Raw genomic sequence first — 24266 nt, 5'->3', positions numbered from 1 at the left:
AGAATCAGGTCTCCAGGAGACATCAAGAGGGGACAGTTCACATTTTTCTCGAGAACCAAGGCCGCATTGACTGTCAGACACCATCGGAGTCTAGGTAAAGCTAGAACAACCCCTGACACGGAGCAGGGGCTCAAATACTGAGTCCTTTGCTGCTTTACAAGCCTTCTGGGCGACTCGCTGATGTTCTGAGAGGCTTGAAAAGAAACAATACCTGCAAAGGTATTTTAAGAGACAGGTGTTATGTAAACACCAAGCAGATGAGGAAGGGGGAGGGAGAGCGCAGACTGGAGGAGGAAAGAGGGACCGCGGGACAGTCAGTGGACCTGGCGGGAAGTGAAGGGGCAAAGTAACCACGGGGCGAAGTGGTCGGAGTCCCAGGAACCTTGGCAGAGGAGCCGTCGAGCTAAGGAGCTCGCAAAGGGCGTTCCTAAACTCTTGGAGTCTTGGGCTTCCTGGACACCGAGGCCCAGATCTGAGAGCTAGTGGGGGGTCTCTAAGACCACAGTTCTCTTCTCTCCCCAGGAGGCAGCTGAGGCCTTCCTTGGAGGCACTTTGGGGTAAGGCCACCTCTGGAACCCGGGCAGCCTTCTCACCAAATACCCCAGCGTGGGGCCCCTGCACACCTTGTACCCCTCCTTGGTCAGCAGGTTTCTAAGAGCAAGGGGTCTGCGATGACAGGCCCCAGGGGAGGCTTCTGCACATCTGGATCCAAGTAACGACCTTCCCAGAGCCTGAAACCTGGTGATTCTTGGTATTTCGTCATTGGTGCATTTGGCATTCCTTCCTCCTAAAGCAATCCTTCACCACCACCCCACCCCCTTGGTAACAGGAGGGACACCAAAGGCTAACCCAGAAACTTTTCTGCATGTGCCTGGGCTCCTAAATCAGTGCTGAAGCTGTCGATTCAGGCATATCCAGGGTGCGGGCAGCTGTGAGCAGGGATGCTACACAGCAGGGAGAGACCCCTCTGGGCAAGGTGAGAGGCAAGAGGAAAGACAGAGACTTCACTGCAGTTGAGAGCAAAAGAGAACAGAGACAGGTTCAGCAGTTGCTGCTTGACTGTCAAGTCACAGAGTCAAGCCCCCCAATCCCCAGAAGATGGTGAGAAATTCCACTCCTCCCACCAGAGCAAGGGGCAGAGTTCTCTGGGGCCAAGGTCACCCTGGAGGGGTCCAGAGAGCTGATGCCTTTCACCCCACCCCCAACCCAAGAAGGCAAGTGCTATTATCCCGTTTTACAGATAAGGAAAGTGGGCATGAAACCTTCAAAAGTGATGCAATCAGGATTCCTGGTGCGTCTGCCACTCAGTGCTGTGCCCTTGGCAAGTCCCTTCCCCTGTCTGTCTCAGCTTCTCCAATTGTAAAAGGGGATGCTTAGATTAGGGAATTCCATTGGCGTTCTAAATCCCGGGCTGCTTTCAACTGTCTGGGGAACATCAGGTCCAAAGGCTTTCATCTGCCACCTGTCCACCCTAGGCCCTCATCCTTGATATCGGTGAAGGAAAACCAGAAGCAGTACCTGGGGGAGACTTCTCACAGGAGGTCCTCCCTAGACCTTTGGGCTGAAGAGTTTTAAGCTCAGACTGTCAGAAGGTCCGGACAACACATGAGAGAGACATGGCCCAGAGAGAGCCCAGAAACACCAGCAGGGGCTGGTGTTTAGCCCCAAATGATGGGGAAGCAATTCAGGCACGAGATGGGTCGGAGGCTGCCAGCCCGGGTGGCTCCAAATGCCACCATGAGAAAATGGTGGCAGCTACGCCCTCTGGCTAAGTTCAGAGGCAGGCTGCGTGGGGGCGGAGGGTGCTGAGGAATCCAAGTTAAGCAGCAGGGCTAAAATCCTGGGAGGCCTGAAATAAGGAGGGGGGATTAGGAACCGGGATCTGAGAACACAGAAGGACCCTGGTAAGTGAAAAAATCTGGATCAAATTCCTGATCCAAGCCAGGGAGCAATAACTGTGGAAAGGCAGGAAGGCAGTGGAAGCGAAACGTCAAATCGTCCTGGAATAATGGGGCAGAATTTCTAAGAATAAATGGTTTGGGTAGAGTATGTCAGATTTTAAATAATTTTAGATCATCATTACTAATGAGACACTGAACCACTCTGCCTGTAATTAGTCATCTAAGACTCCAAAACAAAAGAGGAATAAACACAGAATTCATTTTTTCCCTTAAGCTGCAGCAAAGGAAAGCCTAGTGACACGGCTTGCATTTCAGAGCCTGCCCTGGGTCTGTGTTGCTTCTGGGTCTGTGATTTCAGTCCTCAGGGAACGCAGGGGTGGCCCGATGCCACGGCTCCCTGGCCAGCACCCAGAAAATGCTGCAGTGGGAGGATGGACCCAGTCATCAAGCAGAAAATGTCTGCAGAGAACATCCCTGCACCGACTGATTCGGGAAGCAGGGCCCCAAGTCACACAGGAGTCATGCGGATGTACAGCACACGTTCCGGATTCCCAGGCGACACTCCTTTTGCTCCAACGAGGACACACGTTCCCAACAAGCCAGAAGCACACAGTTTCAAAAGGATGTGAAGACATAGCTTGTGTCGTAAAACCTTTCAATTACCTGCTTCTTCCCTCAAGTCATTCCCAATACCCGCCACCCCTGTCCCCACTCAAAGGTCCTCTCTGCTGGGTTCGCTCCCCTGATCCGCTTCGGCAGACTCGCTCTTTGACTGTTTCTGCCACTGCGGTCACCTCCCTCCCAAAGACGGGTGCAGGTGCTCTGCAAAGCAGGTTAGGGCAATGTGGCCTCTCCCTCCCTTCCTCAGAAGACGCCCCTCCCCAACCCAAGCAAGATGTGAGAGCAGAGAAGATATCTTGGTGCTGTGGAAATAAGGAAGCTGCTTTCATCTGGGTTTGGGGTGGGGGTCAGGGGCAAAAGAAGAGGCTCCCTCAGCCTGGGACCAAGAGCAGAAGGTGGTCTCATCCTGAACGGGACGCCAGGCTCACAATCTATGGAGGGAACCAGCAGGAAGGGCTGAGGGTGTGTCCCGAGTCACAACCAAGGGACAAAAGATTGTCCTTGGGGAGAGATGGCTTGGGGGTGACCAACAGAAAGTCCACTACAAGAGAATTCACCTGGCCTGAGGGAGTGGGGTTTGGACGTCCGTTGTTTTCAGACAGGAGATGATGTTTAATGATACTTGCATGGCACACAGGGCTGAGGCTATCCCTTTCTTGGCTCATCTGTAGCCACAGGACATTAGCAGGGAGGCTCTGGCCTACAGGGGAGGTAACAGGCGGGAGAGCTCTGGCCCAGGAAGAAGCTCTGTGTGGCGGAGGAGGGGTGCTGCCTGGGTCCACGCAGCTCCAACCCCTCGGCAGCTGCCACGTCAACACGTCTGCCTTGGTGCCCCCGGCCACCCGGGGTGGCCATTTCAGCCTCCCCAGCACTTGAGTCTGAGTCAGGCCTTGGGGCCTGGCATCTAGCTTGGCAGGTGAGCTCCTCTGGGGAGTGGGGAAACAGAGCACAGGGGCTTCGACCAAGGAATGGTGGATTCTTTTTACATTACCATTTTGATCTCTGGTCTGGAACTAGGTCTCTCGTGGGTGTGGTCAGGTGAGTCCGTTTCTTAGAGGTGACCCTCCCCGACTGGACTGAGAGAGCCTCGCAGGCCCGGCAGACAGCTGCACGGGGGCGCCTGCCCACCCTCGGCCCTGGCCTCGCCACTGTGGACTCCAGTAGCGTCCCACGGCCGTCTGTGGTCTAAGGATGGTGACCACCATGCTCCCCAAATGGGGTTCAGGGTCTGACACAGAAGAATGTGCTTGGGGACAACAGGACAGAGTGTCTGAACTTGAGAGGGGTCGTCACCGTGCCCCTCCCGGGGCCCCTGAACAGAGGGCTGCCCCTCCAGCCTTCTGTCATGTTCAGCCCCTGGAGCAGGTCCACAGGTAACCACTAAGCTGACACACCTGACGGGAGCCCTGCCTGGCAGCCCAGCAGGTCCTCTCTGAGATCCCGCTGCCCCGGGACGTGCATTAATTAGCCCTGTCCGGGCCTCCACGGTCTCCAGTCCCACCTCAGTGTCATTTCCTGTCCTCGTGGTCGATGGGACTTTGTGCAGAGGCGGAGCCACAAAGAGCTAGTAAACCTGCCCGGCGGAGCCAGCATGTTCCCACGAGAGCTGCTCGGTCTATTCAAGGGAATTGGCACCCAGGCTTTGGGGGGCTTCACTCATAAAAGGGGAGTAATGACATCTGTCCCCTGGTCTACGCAGTCACTGGGCTGCCTCAAGCAGGGCGCCTTCCCCCAAGGAGCAGACAGACCCATGAGCAAACAAGTCCGCGTTGGTTCAACCGGTGCTTCCAGGGAGGGAGGTCAAGGGGCTGAGGGTCCCTCTGTCAGGGTAGGTAGGTAGGGGGCCAAGAAACACTTCTCAGAGGCAGTGACTCCTGAGCCGGGCTCCACGACAGGCTCTGCCCTTCCTGCCGCCCAGGCTGATGCCTGGTACCTGACCGCCCCTGCCCACAGGCCGAGGGCCCACCCCACCCTGGCCATGGGGGCACCCATCTTCCGCAGCAGCCCTGGTCTGGCCCAGCTGGGCCTCCCCCTGAACTCAGTCAGAAGAGATGCTTTCCGCCTCTACCTGACAACAAGTCAGGCCAGCTGGGGCCTCCACCGTTCCCTGACTTCTTTCAGCCTTGATAACTAGGGCCACAGGCTCAACAGAAACAGTCAGAAAGTAATACGTAAAAAGGAAAGTGTAACACCATGCTCTCGGCCAAGCACGTGCCATGATATATTCTTTTTTTTTTTTTTTTTTTTTTGTGGTACGCAAGCCTCTCACTGTTGTGGCCTCTCCCGTCGTGGAGCACAGTCTCCAGAGGCGCAAGCTAGGCGGCCATGGCTCACGGGCCCAGCCGCTCCGCGGCATGTGGGATCTTCCCGGACCGGGGCACGAACCCATGTCCCCTGCATCAGCAGGCGGACTCTCAATCACTGCGCCACCAGGGAAGCCCCATGATATATTCTTATTTCAGCTCCTCCAACTGCTGAAATTTGGTTCAGGAGGAAAGCCACACCCATGGTCAGTTCCTTCAGAAAAGAACTCCGTGTCAAATCGAGGCAGAGAGGCTTCCGCCACGGGCAGGTGGGACCTAAATTATGGAGACTGGTAGTAACGCTCATAGCTAGTGCTTATGGAGGGCTAGGCAGCCTGTGTGACTCACTTAACCCGCAAAATCACACCGCCAGGGGATCACCATTATTATCCCCATTTTATAGCTGAGAAAATGGAAGTACAGAAAGATTAAGGGATGTATCTCAGGCCACACAGTTGGTAAGTGACAAAGCTGGGACCCAGGTGGGTTGGCTCCAGTGCCATGCTCTCAACCTCTGTGCTGTCCTGTCATTCAAGCTGGAGACTCTTAAGTGACTCTACCTTCTTGTCCTGGCTCTGCTCCTAACTCGAAATATGACCTAGGGCAGGTCACCAAGGGCAGCGTCCCCATCAGTAAAAATGAAATACTCTATTTCATATTTCATACTGCAAGAATAAACATCAGATACGGCGAATGAGGTTTTACATTTCTCTTTTGAGGTTAAGGTTATATTTGTGCTAATTATTAATAATTCTTGGGGGACTTCCCTGGTGGCACAGTGGTTAAGAATCTGCCTGCCAATGCAGGGGACATGGATTCGAGCCCTGGTCGGAGAAGATCTCACATGCCGAGGAGCAACTAAGCCCGTGCGCCACAACTACCGAGCCTGCACTCTGGAGACTGAGAGCCACAACAACCGAGCCTGCGTGCCACAACTACTGAAGCCCACACACCTAGAGCCCGTGCTCCACAACAAGAGAAGCCACCGCAATAAGAAGCCCGTGCACGGCAACGAAGAGCAGCCCCGGCTCACTGCAACCAGAGAGAGCCCGCGCGCAGCAACGAAGACCCAACACAGCCAAAAATAAATAAATAAATCTATTAAAAAAAGAAAAATTCTTGGAAGGGCCTGAAGCTGTCAAAGTTGCTCAGAGGCAGTGTGTACCATTAAGGGACGGGAGGGAAGCTGGAGTGAGGAACAGGGCTAAGCATCTGGTAGAAGGCCCTGCTCTTTCCTCTCCTCTGTTAGTTTGAGTCCCAAATACTGTCAGTAAAGACAGTAGAGAAGTTAAGACCTGTACACTGTTCAAAGAGTACTGTCAACAGCACACAGATGAGTAGGAAAGGTGGACATCTAAATATTTCAGTCGTCTTCCTTTAAAGAAAACAATTGTCCTTATGTTTAAAAGCATTTTAAAAATCCTGGAAGTAAATGAAATACAATTAATAGATGAGAAGGCTTCTCACTAGACGATGGTAGTGTTTTGTTCCCTGCCAATCATTCTTTCTATGTACAGAGAGAAATCGATACTTTGGATGAAAGAGATCCGTTTCTCAAGATCAGCATTTGCAAGGGGAAGGGTATCTCCATTCGGCTTCATTACTTTAATTGTGCCTGGGTCTTATCCAGAGTAACAGGAAGGATCAAAGTTCCCTTCTTTAAGACTGGCTTCTCCAAGGGAAAGATGCGGATCCCTGCCCTGTCTGGGCCCTGGGCCCTGGGTACCCCTTACTAAACTGATGGATAAGCTAGACAGATAACACAGACAGATGCCGCCTCTGGAATCACCCTGAAAAGTTCATGACTTCATGCTGCATCTCTCCTCCAATAGGGGCATCAACTGGAAAACGTGCTTCTAAATCATAAAATAGACGCAAGCAATTTCCTCCAAGTCTCATGAAACACTTTAAAAGAGGGAGAGAGAGAAAAACACCAAAGTTTCATAATTTAGCAGTGCAAGCTGCCTCAGGCAAGCCGGAGTCACCTCTTTCCCTTGATTCAGACCTGCCCTGCCTGCCACCCTTCTGGCTCGTCATGCACAATGGGATGAAGTATTTTCGCACAGTAGACGAGCGTGTACGCTTGAGGACAGTTGAAAGAAGGCTCCGACTTCAGGTCCCTCTTTGAACTTCAGAAGAGCTGCCGCCATCTCCGAGCAATGTCATTAGCCTTGTTTGGATGCTTCTGGCTCAAACTTTAGAGCTGCGAAAACAACTTAAAATGAAGTAACCATCCAGAAGACTTGTCCCCCTGCACCGCGCACTTCAGGTCCTCCTTCCAGGCCTCCCGCCGACGTGGCGTGCCTCCGGGTATTTCATAACAGGATGCACTTTTCCGACAGCGCGGCCGTTCTCTGCCAGCCTTTGCTACTAATGTGCTCCCGGAACAGAACTGCAGCACCCGTTCTCAAGTTCTCACACTTGATGTCACTACAGATTTCTGATGTTTCTGAAAATGTAAGATCACGGAGGAGACCCTCGAAGCCACCTGTGCTGAAATCTTTAGCCTGGAGCTGTCTGGATTGAACTGAGGTGTGGGGTGAGGCGTGTTTCACGCCTCATCCACAGAGGTCAGCCAGCACTTTTGGACGCTTCATGCCCCAAACAAAAAGTCTATTCTATTATTCAACTGGCCACCTACAAGAGCCCCCAAAGTGTCTTTCCACTGAGCAGGAACCCCCTGCAGCCTCCCTGGGGGTCCTTGCCGAGCTATTCATACAACCCACCATCACGGGGCCCTCAGGCTGAGGCAGGGAGGCCTCCGCCCCACTCCTGGGAGGACCCCTGGGGCCTGACCCCTGGCCTCCGATGGTCTCTCTTCCCCATCGTCCTCCCCTTTCTTTGGGGAGCTCCACCAGTGGGCCTTTCTCACTACTTCCTGTGGCAGAGGGGGTGAAATTCACACCGCCCACCCCCGGTCTCCTAGCTACCCTCCTTTGAAGGACGGATGGCCTCTGTCCCTGTCCGGGTGTCCAGCCTTGTCGTGGGACCTTCGACATTCAAGGGTGTGGTCCCTGGTGCTTCCTCTCTGGTTTCTCCCCGCTTCGGCATTAGCTCTGAGAGACCCTCATCTTGTCGTAGCTGGAGGCCCATCCCTTGGGGACACGTCAGTCCTCTTCCTTCCCTGCAGGGCGGGGGTGGGGCACGAGCGGGGCCCTTCGGGCCCAGCCCCTCTCCACCTCACACCCTCCCCAAAACCGCCCGAGCAGAGCACGCCTGTCTCCCTCTCCTGCGGCCCCGGCCTCCAGCATGCCCTGGGCGACCCCCACCATCTGCTTCTGTTTCACACCTCTTTTCGACCTGTCGAGTTCATTGGTGATATGCTCCAGGATAAGTTACTTTCTCAGCAGTATTTTCCCCTCTAGTCTTACCAACATCAGCTCCCCGCACACAGCCTTTCTGGCTTCCTTCCACGTTCATATCCCTCTTGAACATTTCTTTTTTTCGAACCCGTGTCCCCTGAATCGGCAGGCGGACTCTCAACCACTGTGCCACCAGGGAAGCCCCTCTGTTCCTTTCTTACCCTCCCATCTCACACACTGCCCTCGGGAGCCTAGGGTGACATTATCAGAGGGCAAGCAGGTGGCCCTGTTTGCAGAGCCTGTCCATATCCTGGTCATCGTGTCCCTGTCTACCCTGAGTCCGTGCCTGTCCTTGGCCTGGGTGGTATCACCCAGAGGCCGTTCCTCTGCCCTTAGTCTGCCGTGAGTCCCATTTCCCTCCTCTACCTTCTCCTCCTGAGCACACGGTTACTGGTGTGGAAACAGTTGCTCTATGTTTCATTAATTTATCTCAGGTCCTGGGAGTGAAAGGCTTTTTACCATGGCATGCAAATGTATGTAAAGTTATATACTTATGCAAAAATGATATGAAAATATGCCTTTAGATTTTCTGGAAAAAAGTCTGATCACTCTATGATTCCCTCCCCTTGTCAACAACATCACTTTGTAATTCCTTATCCCGTCAGCTCACCGCTCCCTTACTATCTGCCCACACTCAGCTCTCTTGTCTTGTGCTAACTCATTATTAATATTAAACACATTATTTCTCTTCTTTCTTTGCCCTGTATGTGAATTTAAACACATCTGTGAAGGCTGAAACTATTAGAAAACTGTCAATTTTCACTGGGGTTTAATTTACATTTCTGTTGTCAAGTCTGACCTTGTATTAACTTTAATACATTTAATACTTTAATGAATACCATCTGCCTCCCAGTCGTTATTGCTTTTTAACAATATTAATGTGTTTGCATTTCTCTGAAATCGTGCCTCTCCTACGAGCTGGGCTGGGCGGTGGCACATCCTCCCACTAACCTGCCCTAGAAGGTAGCAAACAATCGTTCCTCAGGGAACAAGCTCGCGCCCCGACTGCTAACCGTTCTCCGTGGCCACCGTCAGCCCCTGGTCGCCACCTGTGACACACAACGTGGCTTCCTTCCTTCAAATGGGCTCCCTCCGACTGCCCCTTGGCCCCTCTCCTTCCTCTCTGAGCATCAGGGCTGACGCAGACGCACCTTCCATCCTCTGGGCTTTTTCCATGACCTGCAATCTGCCTGCAGTCGGTTCCTTCCCTTGGAAGCCCCTTGGCTGGTTCTTTGGAGTGGTGCTTGCTGCTGCACTCAGGTCCTTCAAACTCCTTCTAGTCTGACCTCTGACCCTCGCCGTGGCCTTGCAGCCAGGCCTCCTTGGCCCACCCTGTCACTTGCGCACCTCACTCCTGAGAGCCAGGCAGGTGCCAACGCTCACATCTGTTTCCGCCTCCTCTGCCCCGTAAGTCTAGAGCCCCCGACTCTTCCCTTGGACGTCACCTGGTAAAAAGGCGGCCTCTGATCTCCCTGCTGACAATTCGTCTTCACTTAGGGGCTTGCAAAGCAGTCTGGCTGCCACGAGGGTAGAGGCAGGACCTTCTGTGACTCAATAAGAGGTTTCCCTTCCTGTGCTTCATTTGTGTCTGGGGCTAAGATTATGCCTCTTTATGCACCAAGAGGGTGAGCCAAAGAAACAGAGCTTTCCTGTGCAGCTGGGGTGGGAGGCAGGAAAGAGAGGGTTGTGATGTTTCAGGGCTGGGCGCCTGGGTTCCAGGGGCTGCCCCTCCATGGGCACCAGGAGAGTCGGCAGCACCGGTGGGAGGGGAAGCTGACCTTGGCTGCAGCGGGGCTCCCGCCAGCTGTGGCTGTGGCTGGGAGGACGCAGGCCAGCGTGCATCATTTACGAGGTCACCAAGAAGGAACTGGCCAAGACACCCTTTGGGACCCACAACAATCACAGTCACTGGGCAGTTTCGGACCACGAGAATCTGAACTCCTCAAATTTGTAGGCCTGTCGGACTCAATCTGCCTCCGGTCTGGATAGTTTTTGAATGTATCAGGATGCGTGGAGAAGTCTTAAGAGTTTATTATTATCGCAATTTTCTCCTGTTGAGACCTCCAAGGCAGCTAATGTCTCCAGGCCAGAGGAGGCTCGGTTGTTGCCCTGGATCCAACAGGCAAGGCCCCTCCATCACCCGGCCCTCGCTCACCAGCTCTCCTCCGCTGGGCCCACTGCTGCTCCTTTCAGAAAGGAAAGCGTCTGGCATTTGGCAGGGAGCTCAGGTGTCTTGACAAGCTCCAAAGGTGAAACAGAAAACTTTCCCGGTGCGATTTTCCTATTTGATCTTTTGTCTCATGTGTTCCCCTTGGGGACGAACAAGAAATACTTCTCTGAATAATTCATAGGCCCCGGGGTACAAACACGCTGCCTCTTTTTAATAAAAAGGCTGGGTACTCGGTGTTGATTATACCTCTTCTGTGATACTTCAGCAAAAGCAGGGAGATCTCAAAAGCTCTTTACAGATTCCTCTTACAATAGTGAGACAAAAATGAAAAGCCATGGAATATTTTTAACCAAACAAACCAATGTTTGGATGATACGTAAAATTATTTATAAAGCTGTATTGAACTACAAAATGCTCATAAAGGGAAGTTGAAAATTAAATGATTGTAATTATTACAAGGTCTGATTTATTTTTAAAACTGAAAATGATTGTCTTCAGTTTTCTATTTAATGAGCACCTACTAGGTGCCAGGAGCTCTGCTGTCCTCGTTATGTAAACCATTTCATGTTGTTCTCACAAATGAACTGGGTAAGGAACAGCTCAATGCACAGAAACACCGAGGCTCTTAGAGGTTAAGTGACTAGCCCAAGGTGTCCCAGGGGCAGGGACAGGGCTGAGTTTGAACCCAGATCTGGCTCAGAAGCATACGTTTCCCATGGTTCCTAATGCTGGGCACCTGGGCCCTCTTCTGCTGAAAACCACTAGTTACTGCTCAGCTCCGTCTACATTTTGCGATGTCACTGTGAGCAATGGTGAGAGAACAAAGCCTTTGGGACCCTCTAGAGAACATTTTACTTATTGGTTACAAAACCGTATCCTCTTAGCACTGGACAGAAACTCACAGCCTATCTAGTTGAATATTTTCATTTTACAGCAAGGATACCGAGTGTGGAGAGCTTATGGGCTTTCCCCAAAGTCAGAGAGCGAGCGAGTGACACGGCAGGGCCGGAATTCTGTCCCTGGACACCTTGTCCGATGCCCGTTCCTCCACGTCACACCCCCTTGATCATACACGCTGGGCTCCCGAGGGCTGCCCACCTGAAGGACACCTTGGCTGCATTATGGGCTTTTCCCTTCCCGTGGCTCATGAAATCAGAGATGTCCTACCGCTAAGAAGGAAATACAAATTCAGAAGCTAAGTCTGGCCGACAGGCCCAGAGAAAGCAGCTTTTCACCCGCTCCCTGGACCCGGTTCATCTCCAAGTCTCCATCCAGACTCTCGCAGGAAGGGGACAGCAGACGGACGGCTCCTGTGTAGCCACTGTGCCCCACGTGTGAGTGGTCTAACTGACCCCCCCAACTGAAACCGAGGTGGTCGGGTGGCCAACTCCCAGGCAAGGAAGGGAGGGGAGCAGTGCGGCAGCCCCGGGCTCCTGGCCAGGCAGCCAGAGGAGGGGCATGTGCGGCTTTAGAGCCACCACACCCGTATGCAGTGTGGATGCTGCGGTGACTTACCTGGGTCCTCTGGGCGCAGCAGGGCTGCCCCCGTCCTCTGACAGGATGCTCCCACTAGCCAGTGGCCTCGGAGACAGGTTGGGGTCTCGGCTCCCTCAAGGTAAGAGAGCCCCCCAGGAGGTAAAGTGCTCTGACTTCTGTACTGAAGGCTCCCCAAGGTGCGGACACCCCCAAGGTGGCTGCTATAAGCAGCTCGGAGACCAAGATGACAAGGACAGTGCCCAGGGCCACAAATATGTCTTTATTAAACCCAGAGCCACAAGGTGGCTTGGACTGCTGGCCAGAGACCGCTGACTCAAAACTCTCCTCTCACACCGGTCAGGACCCCCAGGTAGGGTCGCTGAGGCTGTGCGCTGCCGATTCCTATGAGCTCCATTTGTGTAAACTACAACAGGAACGGGGCTCACTGGCTTTATGCACCTTGACAGCCTGGCAGGCCAAGTGCATCTGGCCTTTGGAACGGGAACAGGGTTTGAGGGTCAAGAACTCTGTGCCGCTTCCTGGGGGACCCCTGGCCCAGGGCCGGAGGCCCCGCCAGTGCTCAGACTCACCAGCCGCTGCATGCTTTTCACGTGGGTGGGGCTTATGGATAAGGCCTCTTCGTACCACCGCCGGGCCTCCTCGATGTTTCCTCGGAGCTCGGCAACCTGGCCTCGCATGTACAGGACGTTGTGGGACATCGGGAAGAGGTTGGCAGCTTCTTGGGTACAGGCTGTGGCTTCTGCCGGCTTCCCAATGCCGATGTAGACTTCAGCTGTGAGGAGGAGAGCACAGGTAGATGCTGTCCTGGGCCACTGCCCTTCAGAGGCCCTGGAACATCGCCTCCCCTCCACCATGGGAGTCTGGCAGGGGCCCACCTGGAATACGCAGGGCCCAGCCAGCCAGCCTAACCCCCAACCCCAAGTGGAAACAGCCGCGGGCTGACAGTCCTTCCCGCCCACTGTTCACAGGCACTCGAGTCAAGGCCGTGCGGCCTTGGAGGGGACACTTGTCACCACCGATGAGACGGGAATGAGGCCTGCCTGGGCCCTGCCCCCCCTTCGGAGGTCACGCATCCTCAGGGCCCACCAGGGACACCTGCCCTCAGCTCTGACAACCGCAGAAGAAGGGCTGGATGAACCCAAGGACAGGCAAACCAGAGGGGCAAAGCCCCTCATAGGGCAACGGCTCTGCTCTTGGGCTGGTTCCCCTGATGCCAGGAAGTGTGACAAGGCCAGCAGGCGGTGGCTGCTATGGGCACGACATAAAATCACTGCTCCATCAGACCCTGCCCTGGACCGACCAGGGAAAGCCACTGCACCGGGGGGACTAGTAACTGTATAACACTGACGAGCCATCGCTTTCCAAAAAGCAGGAAAATGAGCTCTCCTCCAATCTCAGGTCTCAAGTCTCCCACGCCTACGTGGAGGGTCCCTAATTGTTCTGCAGCCCTGGCTTCCATCATGCACGTCCCATGCCCCTAGCCATCCCCAGGTCCGCTCATATCCCTTATTTCCTTAGGGCCCTGAGGTCACGGCCCCACCGCCTCTCCAATGTAGGGCCTGCGTTGCCTGGATGTGGGAAGACTCCTCTCCCTCCTTGGCCACACCTGAGCCCCGCTCAGGTGGCCGCTGTGCTCCGGGCCCACGGACCCCTCCTCCCAGCCCCAGGGCAGCCCCTTCTTCGCCCGCTCCTGCCCTGACTGCTGGCCTCCACTCCTAGCAGAGAAGGATGTTTTGTGCCCATATCTCCAAGTTACGTGTATACGCACACGTGTCTAACGGAAGGCACACGAGAATAGGAATGCTAGAAGAGCACAATACAAAGAAATAGAAAATGTCGACATTTTTCCTCACGCCCCTCCCGTCTCTCCTCCAGCCCCTCTGTCCCGCACAGCCACTGACAGACCAGCCTCCCCAGGCAAAGCTCCGGTGGGGTCACCACTCTGCTGAAAAGCGCTCCTTCCGTTCCTGTGCACCCCTCACCCCCTTCAGTCTTCCCCGGAATGGCCTCTGGGAGGCTTCTGCTGACCATCCCACCTAAAACTGCTGCTCCCCCTACCCCGTCCTGACCCAGCACGACCCAGTTCCTTTCCCTGCTTTCTCTTCCGGCCAATACGAGGCTCACCTTGTTTGTCTCACTCACTGTCTGCGGGGCCCCTCTAGAACATAAGCCACCAGCTTCACACTATTCACTGCTGCGTCCCCAGCGACTGGACGAGCGCCTGGCAGTCAGAGTGCAGGAAATGGCTGCGAATGAATGAACGGTAACAGTAGCTAATAATCATCAAACGTGCTTTGTGCAAAGAAGTGCTCTCACTTCTGCTTTTATCTGCACCGTGATCCACTAGTTGCTATTATTTTATCCGCATTATACAGACGAGAAAACTGCGGCACAGACAGGCTGAGCAATTTGTCCGAGGTCCCGGGGCAAGGTATAGGCAGGCGTGGCTTTGTGGCTGTGCTCTCAGCTCCCTACAGAGAACAGTGTCTCCCCTGCCTCCAGATAACATCCAGACCCCTTTGCCTGGCATCCGGAGCCCTTGGTGACTGTCTCTACCACCCCTACTAACCTGTGTTCCTACTGCTTCCTACACCCCCGGGCTCTGCTGTGTTAAGCCGCCACTGTTTCCCTGGGCTTTTGTTTATTCTCTTGCCTCTGCCCCGATGGTGTCACTCCTGTACCCCCTTTAAAGCCCAGCTCAACGGCCACCACCCCCGGAAGCTACCTCTGACCCCGTCCCACCCCCCCAGCTGGAAGGGGAGCCCAGCCTGGGTATCCCTCTGATGGCTGTGTCCCTAGAGACATTTTGTGAGGGGTCCTGGCTATGCCCCCGGACAGCACGTTCTGTTGACATCCACCCTTCTATCTCCCCACCTCCAGCTTCAGGCGCGGAGACTGGAAATTCTGGACAGGGTGTGGTCAGTGTCGATGCCACTGCATGGCCCTCTCCTAAGCACCTCACTTCCCTGGTGACCATAGTCACACCAGTGACTGACTCCTCAGGCCATGAGCAAGCCCGGGGGAGGCACAGACCCGCCCTGCACCCCATCTGTGCTTCTGGCCGTCAATCCCCCTCAACAGGGAGCAGAGGTGATGGGCTGGCCCGGGGACCTGCGGGGAGAGGCCCAGCCTCTCAGACCTGGAAACTTGGACACTCACATACAACTGAGCTCTAAGTGTGGCCGGCCCGGCACTGCGCCTGCCTCACGTCCTCCGAGACTCCTCTCTTGAGGTACTTACTGAGCACCTACTACACACGGGGCCTCTGTAGGAACAAAGACCACACGCGTCTGTCCTTCCACCTGGGCCTCTGCAAAACCTGCCCTCCTGGGAGATAGACACGCAGGGCTGCCCGCTGTCTTCCAGTAACACGACTCTCTCCAAGCTCCCGCCAGAAGAGTCCGGGGTGTATCTCGCAGTTTCAGGTTCCGGAGCCTGGCGGCTGCGGGGGCAGCAATACAGAATGTTCCTCCCTCTGTATGCTGCCTCCTGACTTGCTTCCCTTTGGGGGTGAGTTCGTGTTCATTTCCAAGGTCCCAGGGCTGCCTGTGGGTGGGTGAGACACCACAGGCCCCTCCCATCTAGATCGCTCCAGAATAAAGGCCAACTTGGGAGAGCGGGGACTAAATGATTCCAGAGCTTTGTTTTGCTTTTGATTTTTAAATTTTATTTTATTTTATTTTCATTTATTTGTTTTTTGGCTGCTTCGGGGCTTAGTTGTGGCACGCAGGCTCTTCATTGCAGCACGGGGGCTCCTCTCTAGTTGTGGCGTGCGGGCCTAGCTGTCCCGCAGCATGTGAAATCCCAGTTCCCTGACCAGGGATCGAACCCGCCTCCCCTGCATTGGAAGGCGGACTCCCAGCCACTGGACCACCAGGGAAGTCCCCAGAGTTTTTATAACAAGAATCAAGGTGTATGTTGCAGCAGTCGGGGGAGCCTTGAACACCAACACAACAATGTAGATGACACCCTGTTCTGTGTGGGTCCCTGTGAAAACAAACACGGGACCGAGTGTCTTCTTGGTTCTGTGTCTTCGGCTACAGGTCTGGTGCCTCTCCTCCCTCCTTGTGATAGGAAACAGACGACGGGGGCTGAGCTGAGTCACGATTGAGAAGGTGGGAGAGAGGATCCAGACCCCCGAGGACTTCTTTGCCGTGCTGTCCAAGTTGTAGGGGCAGGCTCACGTCACTGCTGAGGCCTGCGCTCCCGAGGCAGAGGGGCAGGCGAGTGCATGGCCCGCGCTGCTCCCTGATCCCTGCGTTTTAAGATCAAACAGAAGGACACAGGCGCGACGGGCTGGGGTGATTTTCAAACCATTTCTCCCCAGTGGAGCCTCTTTCCTCCAAAGAGATCTTAAGAGTGGACAGCTGGCCTCCCCTCTTGGTTTGGCCCCCTCTCTGGGTCTCTGAGGTAGCACTGTCTCCACCTCATTCAAGCCCTCCTTCTCCTTGCTACCAGGACGCTAGGGTACCCCGTTGGTCAGCCAGTGTCAGGGGAACACGGAGGGCTCGATCCCTGCACCCAGGCCTTGTGTGTGACCTTGGGCAAGGCCATCAACTTCTCTGGGCCTGTTCACCTGCCAGGTGGGGCCTGAGGCTGGCCCGCGTCTCAACCAAGAGGGTGGAAGCCTGGAGCCTTGAATGCCCGCATTCTCGGCTTGCTCCTGCGGGCATGATGCTGGGCTCTGCCCCTGCGACAGCGAGGCCAGCAATTCGGGACGGGTGAATTCGATCAGCTGTGATGCACTGGGAGCCCAGCTGAGGCCAGGAGTCACGAAGCATCCTCCGATTCAGCCTCCCTGGGCACGAAGCTGGGAGTGTGATCTCCATCTCACTCCCTGTCTCTTTCTTAATTGGCTCAGAACTCAGGACATAAACAGATGTGTACTATTTCCCTAAAGCCTCCAAAAAATGTGATCGGTATTGTCTTTTCCCACTAAAACTATGAGCAACTTCCAGCCACGTCACCTCTGCATCCCTTAGCGCAGGATCTAGCACTTAGTAGGTACTTAAGGAAAGACTGTAGACTAATGGACACTGCTTGCGGGGCAGAGGAAGGCAACCGTCTCTGTGGCCCAGGTCGATGAGGAGTCAAAGGCCAGAGAAGCCACAGCAAGTGGTGCTCCCCTGACCCCTTCACCAAGGGCTAAATTCAAGTGAAAACAAAAAAAAACACACAAAAAAAACACAAAAAAACCCCACAAAGGGCCTTTTGAGCTCATTAAGAGGTATAAGAGCTTGTACCGAAGGAACAGCAACAGAGAGGGAAGCTGGCTCTGGGAACTTAAAGCTGATCGGCTCCTAACAAGAGCACAGTTCAGCGCAGTGTCAGAGCCCCCGCTGCGGGGCGGGCTCTGAAGGGTCACTCTCTGAAGAGGTCACAGGGAAAGAGTCTGTCCTGGCCGCTGGCAGCTGACAGCCTCTAACCAAAGGTAAGGTGCCACGCAGGGTCACGGACACTTTCTACCCCTTTCTGAAGCTCGGACTAAGCTCTGGCTGTCCTCTCTGGAATCCCCTGCCTTCTCCTTGCTACCAGGTTACTATGAAAAATGCTGGAAATACCCCTCCACCCCACCCCCGCTTGCAAACTCTCAATGGTTCCCAACTGCAGGTGAATGTAACCCAGATGTTTTTGCTTCCTGTTCTAAACTAGGACCCTGCTACCTTTTCACTCCCTCCGTGCTCCATTCACGGTCTCACCTCCACACCTTGGCTGTGCTGTTTCTTCTGCCCAAAGTGCCTTCCCTGTACTGTTGCAGACCCATCACTCCTCACCCTGGGCTCCCGCAAACCTCGCCCTGCACACGACGTCCCCCCAAACCCCACCCTGCACACGACTTCCCCAGACAGGCCTGGGTGCGTCACCCCTCCACCGCCCTGCGTGCTCTGGGAAGTCCCTCACCCCAGGCTGCCCCGTGCTCCCGTGACTTGTGTTATCCCATAGAGGTCACGTCCCTGGAGGGCCGGGATCAAGTCCGCTCCCCTGTGCGTTGTGCCTCGCGCAGAGGGCTTTCCGAAATCGTTGGCCAAACCAAGCTAAAGATGGGATCTGAAAAGGGCTGAGCTATAGTGCCAAGGCCCGGGGTCTCTTTCCTCCTCAGTGGTGAAGGGGGCTCCCGATAGGGGGACCTGGAGCGGGACGCACCCACAGCCCCGCACGGGGCCCAGTTTCCTCACTCGTTCATTCACTCTTCTGACACTTGTCAAGCACCTGCTTCACGTCGGCTGCAAGGCTGAGAACCGGCTCCCATTGCCTGCCTTGGGCTCAGGGCTGTTTGGGTTGTGCGCCGTGCAAAGGCGCTGGGCGGAGTGGGGCTGACCAGTCTGGACCCCGCTGGCCAGCTGTGAGCCCGGCGTAGGGCTGCATCTGCCCCTGGAAAGCGAGGAAGTTCTTCTCACCAAGGTGCCTTCAGCTAAGGCACACCTGCTCCCTGGGGCTTAGCCTACCCAGAGGGGACATTTCTGTGAAACTCACACAAAGGAGCCGTGTACGTGAGGGGCGGCCCGAGGGCTGTACCTGTGTGAGCGCCGTCAGATCCTTCATTCCACCAGAGGTCTGGCAGAGAGGGATGCAGAAAAAGGCGCGTGGGCCATCAGCTTCTCTCGGTCTTGCAGGCAGCAGGGAGTTAGGCCTGCAGACTCGCCGACCCCCCGAAACCATTTCCCTTTCCCCAAACCCTGCTTCCCTAGAGAGAGGAGACTTGGGAAACAACCTTAGCAAGCTGGTCCTGGGACAGCCTCCGCCGCGGAGGGCAGGGCAGCGCCAGGGCTGGGCGCACGTGTCTGCCGGGAGACAAATGTCTTTGTCTCTACCTTATTCAAGCCCTCCGCAGCATTTCCTACCTGCCACACGCACTTAAAAATCATTATTTTACAATGGGGAGAGGGAAGGGGGCAGGGGCAAGGGAGGGGTAGGGGACTAAGAGGTATGAACTATTAGGTATAAAATGAGCTGCAAGGATATATTATACAACGTGGGGAATATTTTATAATAACTATAAATGGACTATAACCTTTAAAAATAAATGAAGGTCCAATGCTGATTAAGAAATCATTATTTTAACAGTTATGGGGTGTTTGACCCCCACCTGTTGAACACTGTCATGCATTATCTGTGTGACTGTCAAACTGTCGTCATTTTGCAGAGGAGGGCACTAGGGTGGTGGGACCAGGATTTCAACTAGCGTGAGTCCAGAACCCAAGCCCTTGATGGTTCCGCACAGGCGCCTTCGTAACCCCCCTTGGCTGCCAGGCCGCCACGTCTCCTGGTTCCCTTCCGCCTTGCTGACCACTTCCTTTCTGCTGCTTTGGCTTTTCCTCTACTCCCCAAATTTTGAATGTTGAGGGCTCAGGTCTGGGGCCTGGCCCTTTCCCTTCTCCATCGACATTCTCGTCACATCCCTTGGCTTTAAATCCCCACTCGCAACTTGATGTCTCTAGCCCAAACCTCAAGCATAGACTCGAATATACAGCCACCTGCCTGACACCTTCACTGTGGGTCCTCAGGCACCCGACGCTCCCAAGTTCAAGCAGGGCTCTGGTTGCTCTTGCCCCCCACCCCCATATCCCCACCCATGGGTTCCCACCACCCAGGCTGCCTGTGGCATGGCAGGAAGAGGAATCACCGGTTACCCGCTGGCTCCAGCTCCCAACACAGGAGTCTTCCTTTTCCTTCACCCCTACGTCTAACCCATCAACGAGTCCTATCAGTTCTGCCTCAAAAATGCAACTCAGGTATCCCCCTCTCTCCACCCTCAGACCGGCCGTTCCCCGCGGTCACACAGACCGAAGTTCCTGACCTTGCCTCCCCACGGCACCGTCTCCGTTCCGTGCCCCGCATCCCTCCAGGGTGATCTTGTAGCAACCTCCCTCTCATCCTTTCATCCCCCCGCTTGCCGTCTTTCAACAGTTTTTCAGTGCTTTTAGGAAGAGATCCTGACCTGGTCACCAGGGCGCTGGCTCGTCTGGCCTCGCCTCGGCCACGGATTCTTCCTCTCTAGGCTTCATGCCCTGCGGCCCTGCCATTTCTCTAACCTCAGGGCTCATGTGGCCCACAGGCCTGTCCACGTGCTCAGGCCTCCTCCGGTCCTGGCTGGGGAGGACCTCTGTTCCCCGTTCCCCCAGAGCCTACACTGCTGCTCTGGGGGACTCGGCACCGTGGAATGGAGTGCTTCTGCAACTGTTATGTTTCACATCTGTACACTCCGTGAAGGCAGAGCCCGTGTCCGTCTGCTGACCACTGAGCCCCAGAGCCTCGCCCTGACGACGCACGCAAACAGATGCTCACAGGTGCGTGCTCCAGAGCTGAGTGCCCTCCCTGGGTAGGGGCTGGGGCTCTGGGGCCACACTGGTTGGGTCTGGATTCTGGTTTCTCCGCTTATTAGTCATGTAACCTTAGGCAGGTGACGTGAGAGCTGTGTCTTGGTTTTTCCATCTGTAAAATGGGGTGATTAAAGGGTATTTATACCTTATATGGCTATTACAAGGACTAAACAAGTTAAGACACATAAAGTCCTAGGATAAGGTCTGACACGTGCACGGTGCTTGGTAAAGGTCAGCTACCTGCAGGTTGTAGACCGTGAATCAAAACCTCCCAGGGCAGCAGAAGGGGCAGGTCTGGCGGGGCTGACCCACAGAGACTGGCACCGTGTCAGGTCAGGCTTGACCCCTGGGTACCACATGTTCCCTCCTGCAAGCACTCCCTGTGCAGTCACCCTCACGCCACCTGTCTGGGAGCTGTCTTCATCTTGTCATGGTGGCCATGCCACAGGATTACCCTTCAACCCTGCCGATGCAGCCTCCGGGTGGCTGGGAGGAACCTAGCAGGGGGAAGGGCAAACGGGACAGGCCAGCCAGGGCCAAGGAATTTGTGAGAGTATCACAGCTTTACATTCCCAGCAGAAATCCGAAAATCTGATCTTGCACATCTAAGAATAGCCGTTGGTTTCGACGGTGAGAGATGCCAAAGTGAAAGCTATAATTATTAGTAAGTAACAAGCAGAAATCATCCACCTACTGCAGTCATTTTTAGCTGCCATCCCAGAAGTGGAAATTGAAGGATGGACACCAAGAAGCTGCTTGGCTTGGGAAAGGCCCTGGTTCAACTCCGAATGACTTATGAATTTCCAAAGGCCAGTGATAAGGTATGCATTCTAAAGAAAACGGTGTATGACTCCCAGGGAGATATGTCTCAAGGTGCAACAAACATCAAACGCTCTAATTCAGCTCACCTGACTACCGCCCAGTGAGACCACAGAGGTGCTGGTTTCTATTTGGCCTGGGTTTCCCTTCTGCATAACAGAGGAAAAGAACCCTTTGGACCTTCTTTATAAGATGGTGTGTATACAAATGGCACTAGAAGATACTTGGAACTTTCAGGAAAAGAGACCATAAAAATGGGTAGTTGCTTTCTAAATATGTGATACCCAGATGCTATAAGGAAAAGATTGATAAATGTAAAAAAAAAAAAAAATTTGGCAAAAAACCCCCAACAAAACCCCAAAACACAAACAAAATTAAAATGGGGGAAATACTTATAGCACATATGGCACAAGGCAAATCTCTTTGACACATGATAAGTGCTTACAACTCAAAAAGAAAAGCTCAGTATCTAAGAAGATAAATGGGCAGAAACCATGAGCAGACAACTGAAATACCATTTTCACCTATCAGATTGGCAAAGATCTTGAAGTCTGATCATTTGCTGTGTTATCAAGAATGTGAGAAAATGGGCAATTCTCACCTTGTTGACTGGAATGCAAACTGGCACAATTCTGTGGAAGGCAATGTGACAAAATTTACCAGAATTAAAGAGTATGCACCCTTTGATCCATCAATTCCACTTTTAGGAGTTTACCTTACAGGTACAGAACAATCTAGAGACGGCTACTCATTGACGCATTGTCTGTAGCAGCAAAACACTAGAAATAATCTCAATGTTAGTCAGTGGGCTACTGGTTAAATTACGGTAAAATCATACAATGGATTTACTCTCTGATGTGCCGACAGGCAATGGTCTCCCGCGAGTGTTACACCCCGGCAGGTGTGCACACACTAACGGTGGTTGCCGTGGGGGAGTGTGACTGACACTCGGGATGGCAGGAAGCCTCTCATTTCACGTCTCTTGTGCCTTTTGAACTGTGTATCATGTGCGTGTACTATTTTTTCAAAAATAATTTAAATAAAATTGTCATATGGGTCCAAAAAAACCAAGCAACAAATCATGTACAACCCATGCCAGTTGGCCACCAGGTATCCTGTGAGGAGCCTGAGGCCCTGGGGTCAGAAGTGTCCAGGAAGGAGGAAGAGGTACAGCGGGAAGGGGCGCCCAGGGCATGGGTCCCACCACACAGGACGGGAGGGACCCCGGATGGCCAAGCATCCCTGGACTTCCTGGGTCTGTGCTCCCCACTGGGCCTGTGGCTGATGTCCTCACAGAGCAGCCAGAGGCTCCGGTGTCCCAGTCATGATCTCTTTGCCACTCAGATGACACACAAGTGGCTCAGGGACCTGCTCATATAATAGGCTGGAAATCTGAGGTCGTCTCAGAGTGGCCTTACCTGCCAGCCTCAAATCTGGGGCCACCTCCAGCACGGGCCTCCACCACAAGCTCCCACTACACTCAGATCACCAGCAAAAACAACCAGGAGAGAAGAGACCCGCAAATGCCACAGAAACACCATGGCCTTGGGTGGGAGGCCTTGATCTAGTTTCTTCCAAAGCTTGCGGCATTTACAGAATCTGGCGGTATTGTTAGAGCTGACGATGGACGCAGATGTTACCTGGTTTCCATAAGTTGTCAAAAAATGTGAGTCACTTTTAGTTTGCCACCCAGAGCAGTAAAGCTCAAACCACCTACGGTAAAACCTTACAGTTCAGTGGAAGCTTCTTTTATGAACTCCTTCTGAGTTTACTTCTTCAAAGACCATATTGAATATACGATACAATTCTAATCTTGACTCAAAGTCAGTGCTTTGAAAGAGTCAATATAGCACCAATCCTATAAAGATTATAATTTGCTTCATTCATTCGTACTATATAAGCGGGATTTATATTCTGCCTGGAGTTTAAGGCAAGTATGATATCCCATTTCCAGAATTCAATTCCACCAACTCGTAGAACGTTAAAAGCCACACGCATTAATAACAGTGAGAGCTTTATTCTGTCCTATAGGCTATGGCAATGAGAAAGGGATGTCACACGATTGATAAAACTTCAAGGATAACTCCAAAAGGAATCTTAGCTGCCGGGTTCTTCAATGTTCTAAGAAGCAGCTACAAAATTTCCTCCCAAGAGTCATGGTGGGTCACGTCAAGAGGAGCAAAGCCTGGATAACTGAGTGAGGGGCAGCAAGCCACTGGGCAAAGCGGTCCTGGGACTCAGCGACCCTCACCAAGGTCATTAGCTTTTCCGAGCTACAAGCAAGAGAAGCAATGCCTGGGAGGTCAAGGGAGCTGCTTCCAGCCTAGAAGGATCACCTTCTGCCCTTGTGGTTTCGTAGACATCGGCCCTTTAAAAACTCAACTTCATGCCCATTTTGAAGGACAACTCTGCCCCTCTACTAGCCCCGCAGGTTCGGCCAGTCTCACCTGGCCTGGACACTAAAGTGAACCCCTTCTCTTTTTGTTCTTTGCCGTCACTGCTCGTGAGGGCGACTGAGTAGGACAGGCACCAGGTCCTAGACTGGGGACCAGCTTTTCTTCAAGAGAGCCGCAGAGGAAGGCATGACTGCTGTTCCCGGGCCCTTGAGTCGGCCTGTCTAGAAGCCAGCAAGAGGCTGAACGCTGGCCAGCACGTGCACAGGAACGAACAGCAGTCAGCACGCTCGTGAATCATCCCTCTTCTGTATTTCTGCTTAGAAGAACATAATTTGTTAATTTACAGTGGTTGCTTTGGCTCAATTAAAGATGCCAACACGGGAGCGGCTGACTGAGCTCGGCTCTGGGACGTGCCAAACCTAGGTAAATCCAATTGTGTTTCTTACACGAAGGTTCCAAACGAGGTTGGACATCATACAATTAGCCTTGGCAAAAAAGGAGTAAACAGATGGCCAGTGGTGGGTAATAAGCACTTCTGCAGCCAGACCTGGGCTTATGCCGTGCACCCTGAGAGTTGAGCCTGGGAAGGGCTTGCAGATCAAGGGGTAAAACTTGAGAAACAGAAGTTATCTTTCCTATGGAACTATAAATATGTAAGCAAATCAAGAGCCACCATTTGCGCCGTATGGTGGGATTCCCATTGCTAAAGTGTCTGCAGGCTGGATTTACTGTGGCGATTCCCTAGCTATGCAGAAGCAGCCATGTGAAACTGGGGGAGGAGCAGTCACACCTGCCTTCTGGGCTAGTTTCCAGTCCGGCAGCTGCTGGTACCTGTCTTGCTCTCTGAGGATTACCAGGAGCGCCGTCAGAAGGGAA

The 24266-nt window shown here is 53.7% G+C and overlaps 1 protein-coding gene across 4 annotated transcripts in view; it reads right to left on the bottom strand.

Moving 5' to 3' along the window:
• Positions 1-24266, bottom strand: part of TTC7B (tetratricopeptide repeat domain 7B) — a 216538-nt gene that overhangs the window by 18953 nt on the left and 173319 nt on the right. For 3 of the 4 annotated variants that reach the window (XM_024736251.1, XM_024736253.1, XM_024736252.1), the window contains one exon: positions 12424-12626. In XM_024736251.1, coding sequence (XP_024592019.1) covers positions 12424-12626 — 203 coding nt within the window. Of the gene's footprint in view, positions 1-12423; positions 12627-22991; positions 23704-24266 lie in introns of those variants that run through there. The other variant, XM_024736254.1, reaches the window with a different exon arrangement.

Source organism: Neophocaena asiaeorientalis, unplaced genomic scaffold (genome assembly GCF_003031525.2).
Source record: "Neophocaena asiaeorientalis asiaeorientalis breed wild unplaced genomic scaffold, Neophocaena_asiaeorientalis_V1.1 scaffold152, whole genome shotgun sequence".
NCBI lineage: Eukaryota > Metazoa > Chordata > Mammalia > Artiodactyla > Phocoenidae > Neophocaena > Neophocaena asiaeorientalis.
The sequence above is the reverse complement of the archived record's forward strand: the minus strand, read 5'-3'. Positions and strand labels throughout refer to the sequence as shown.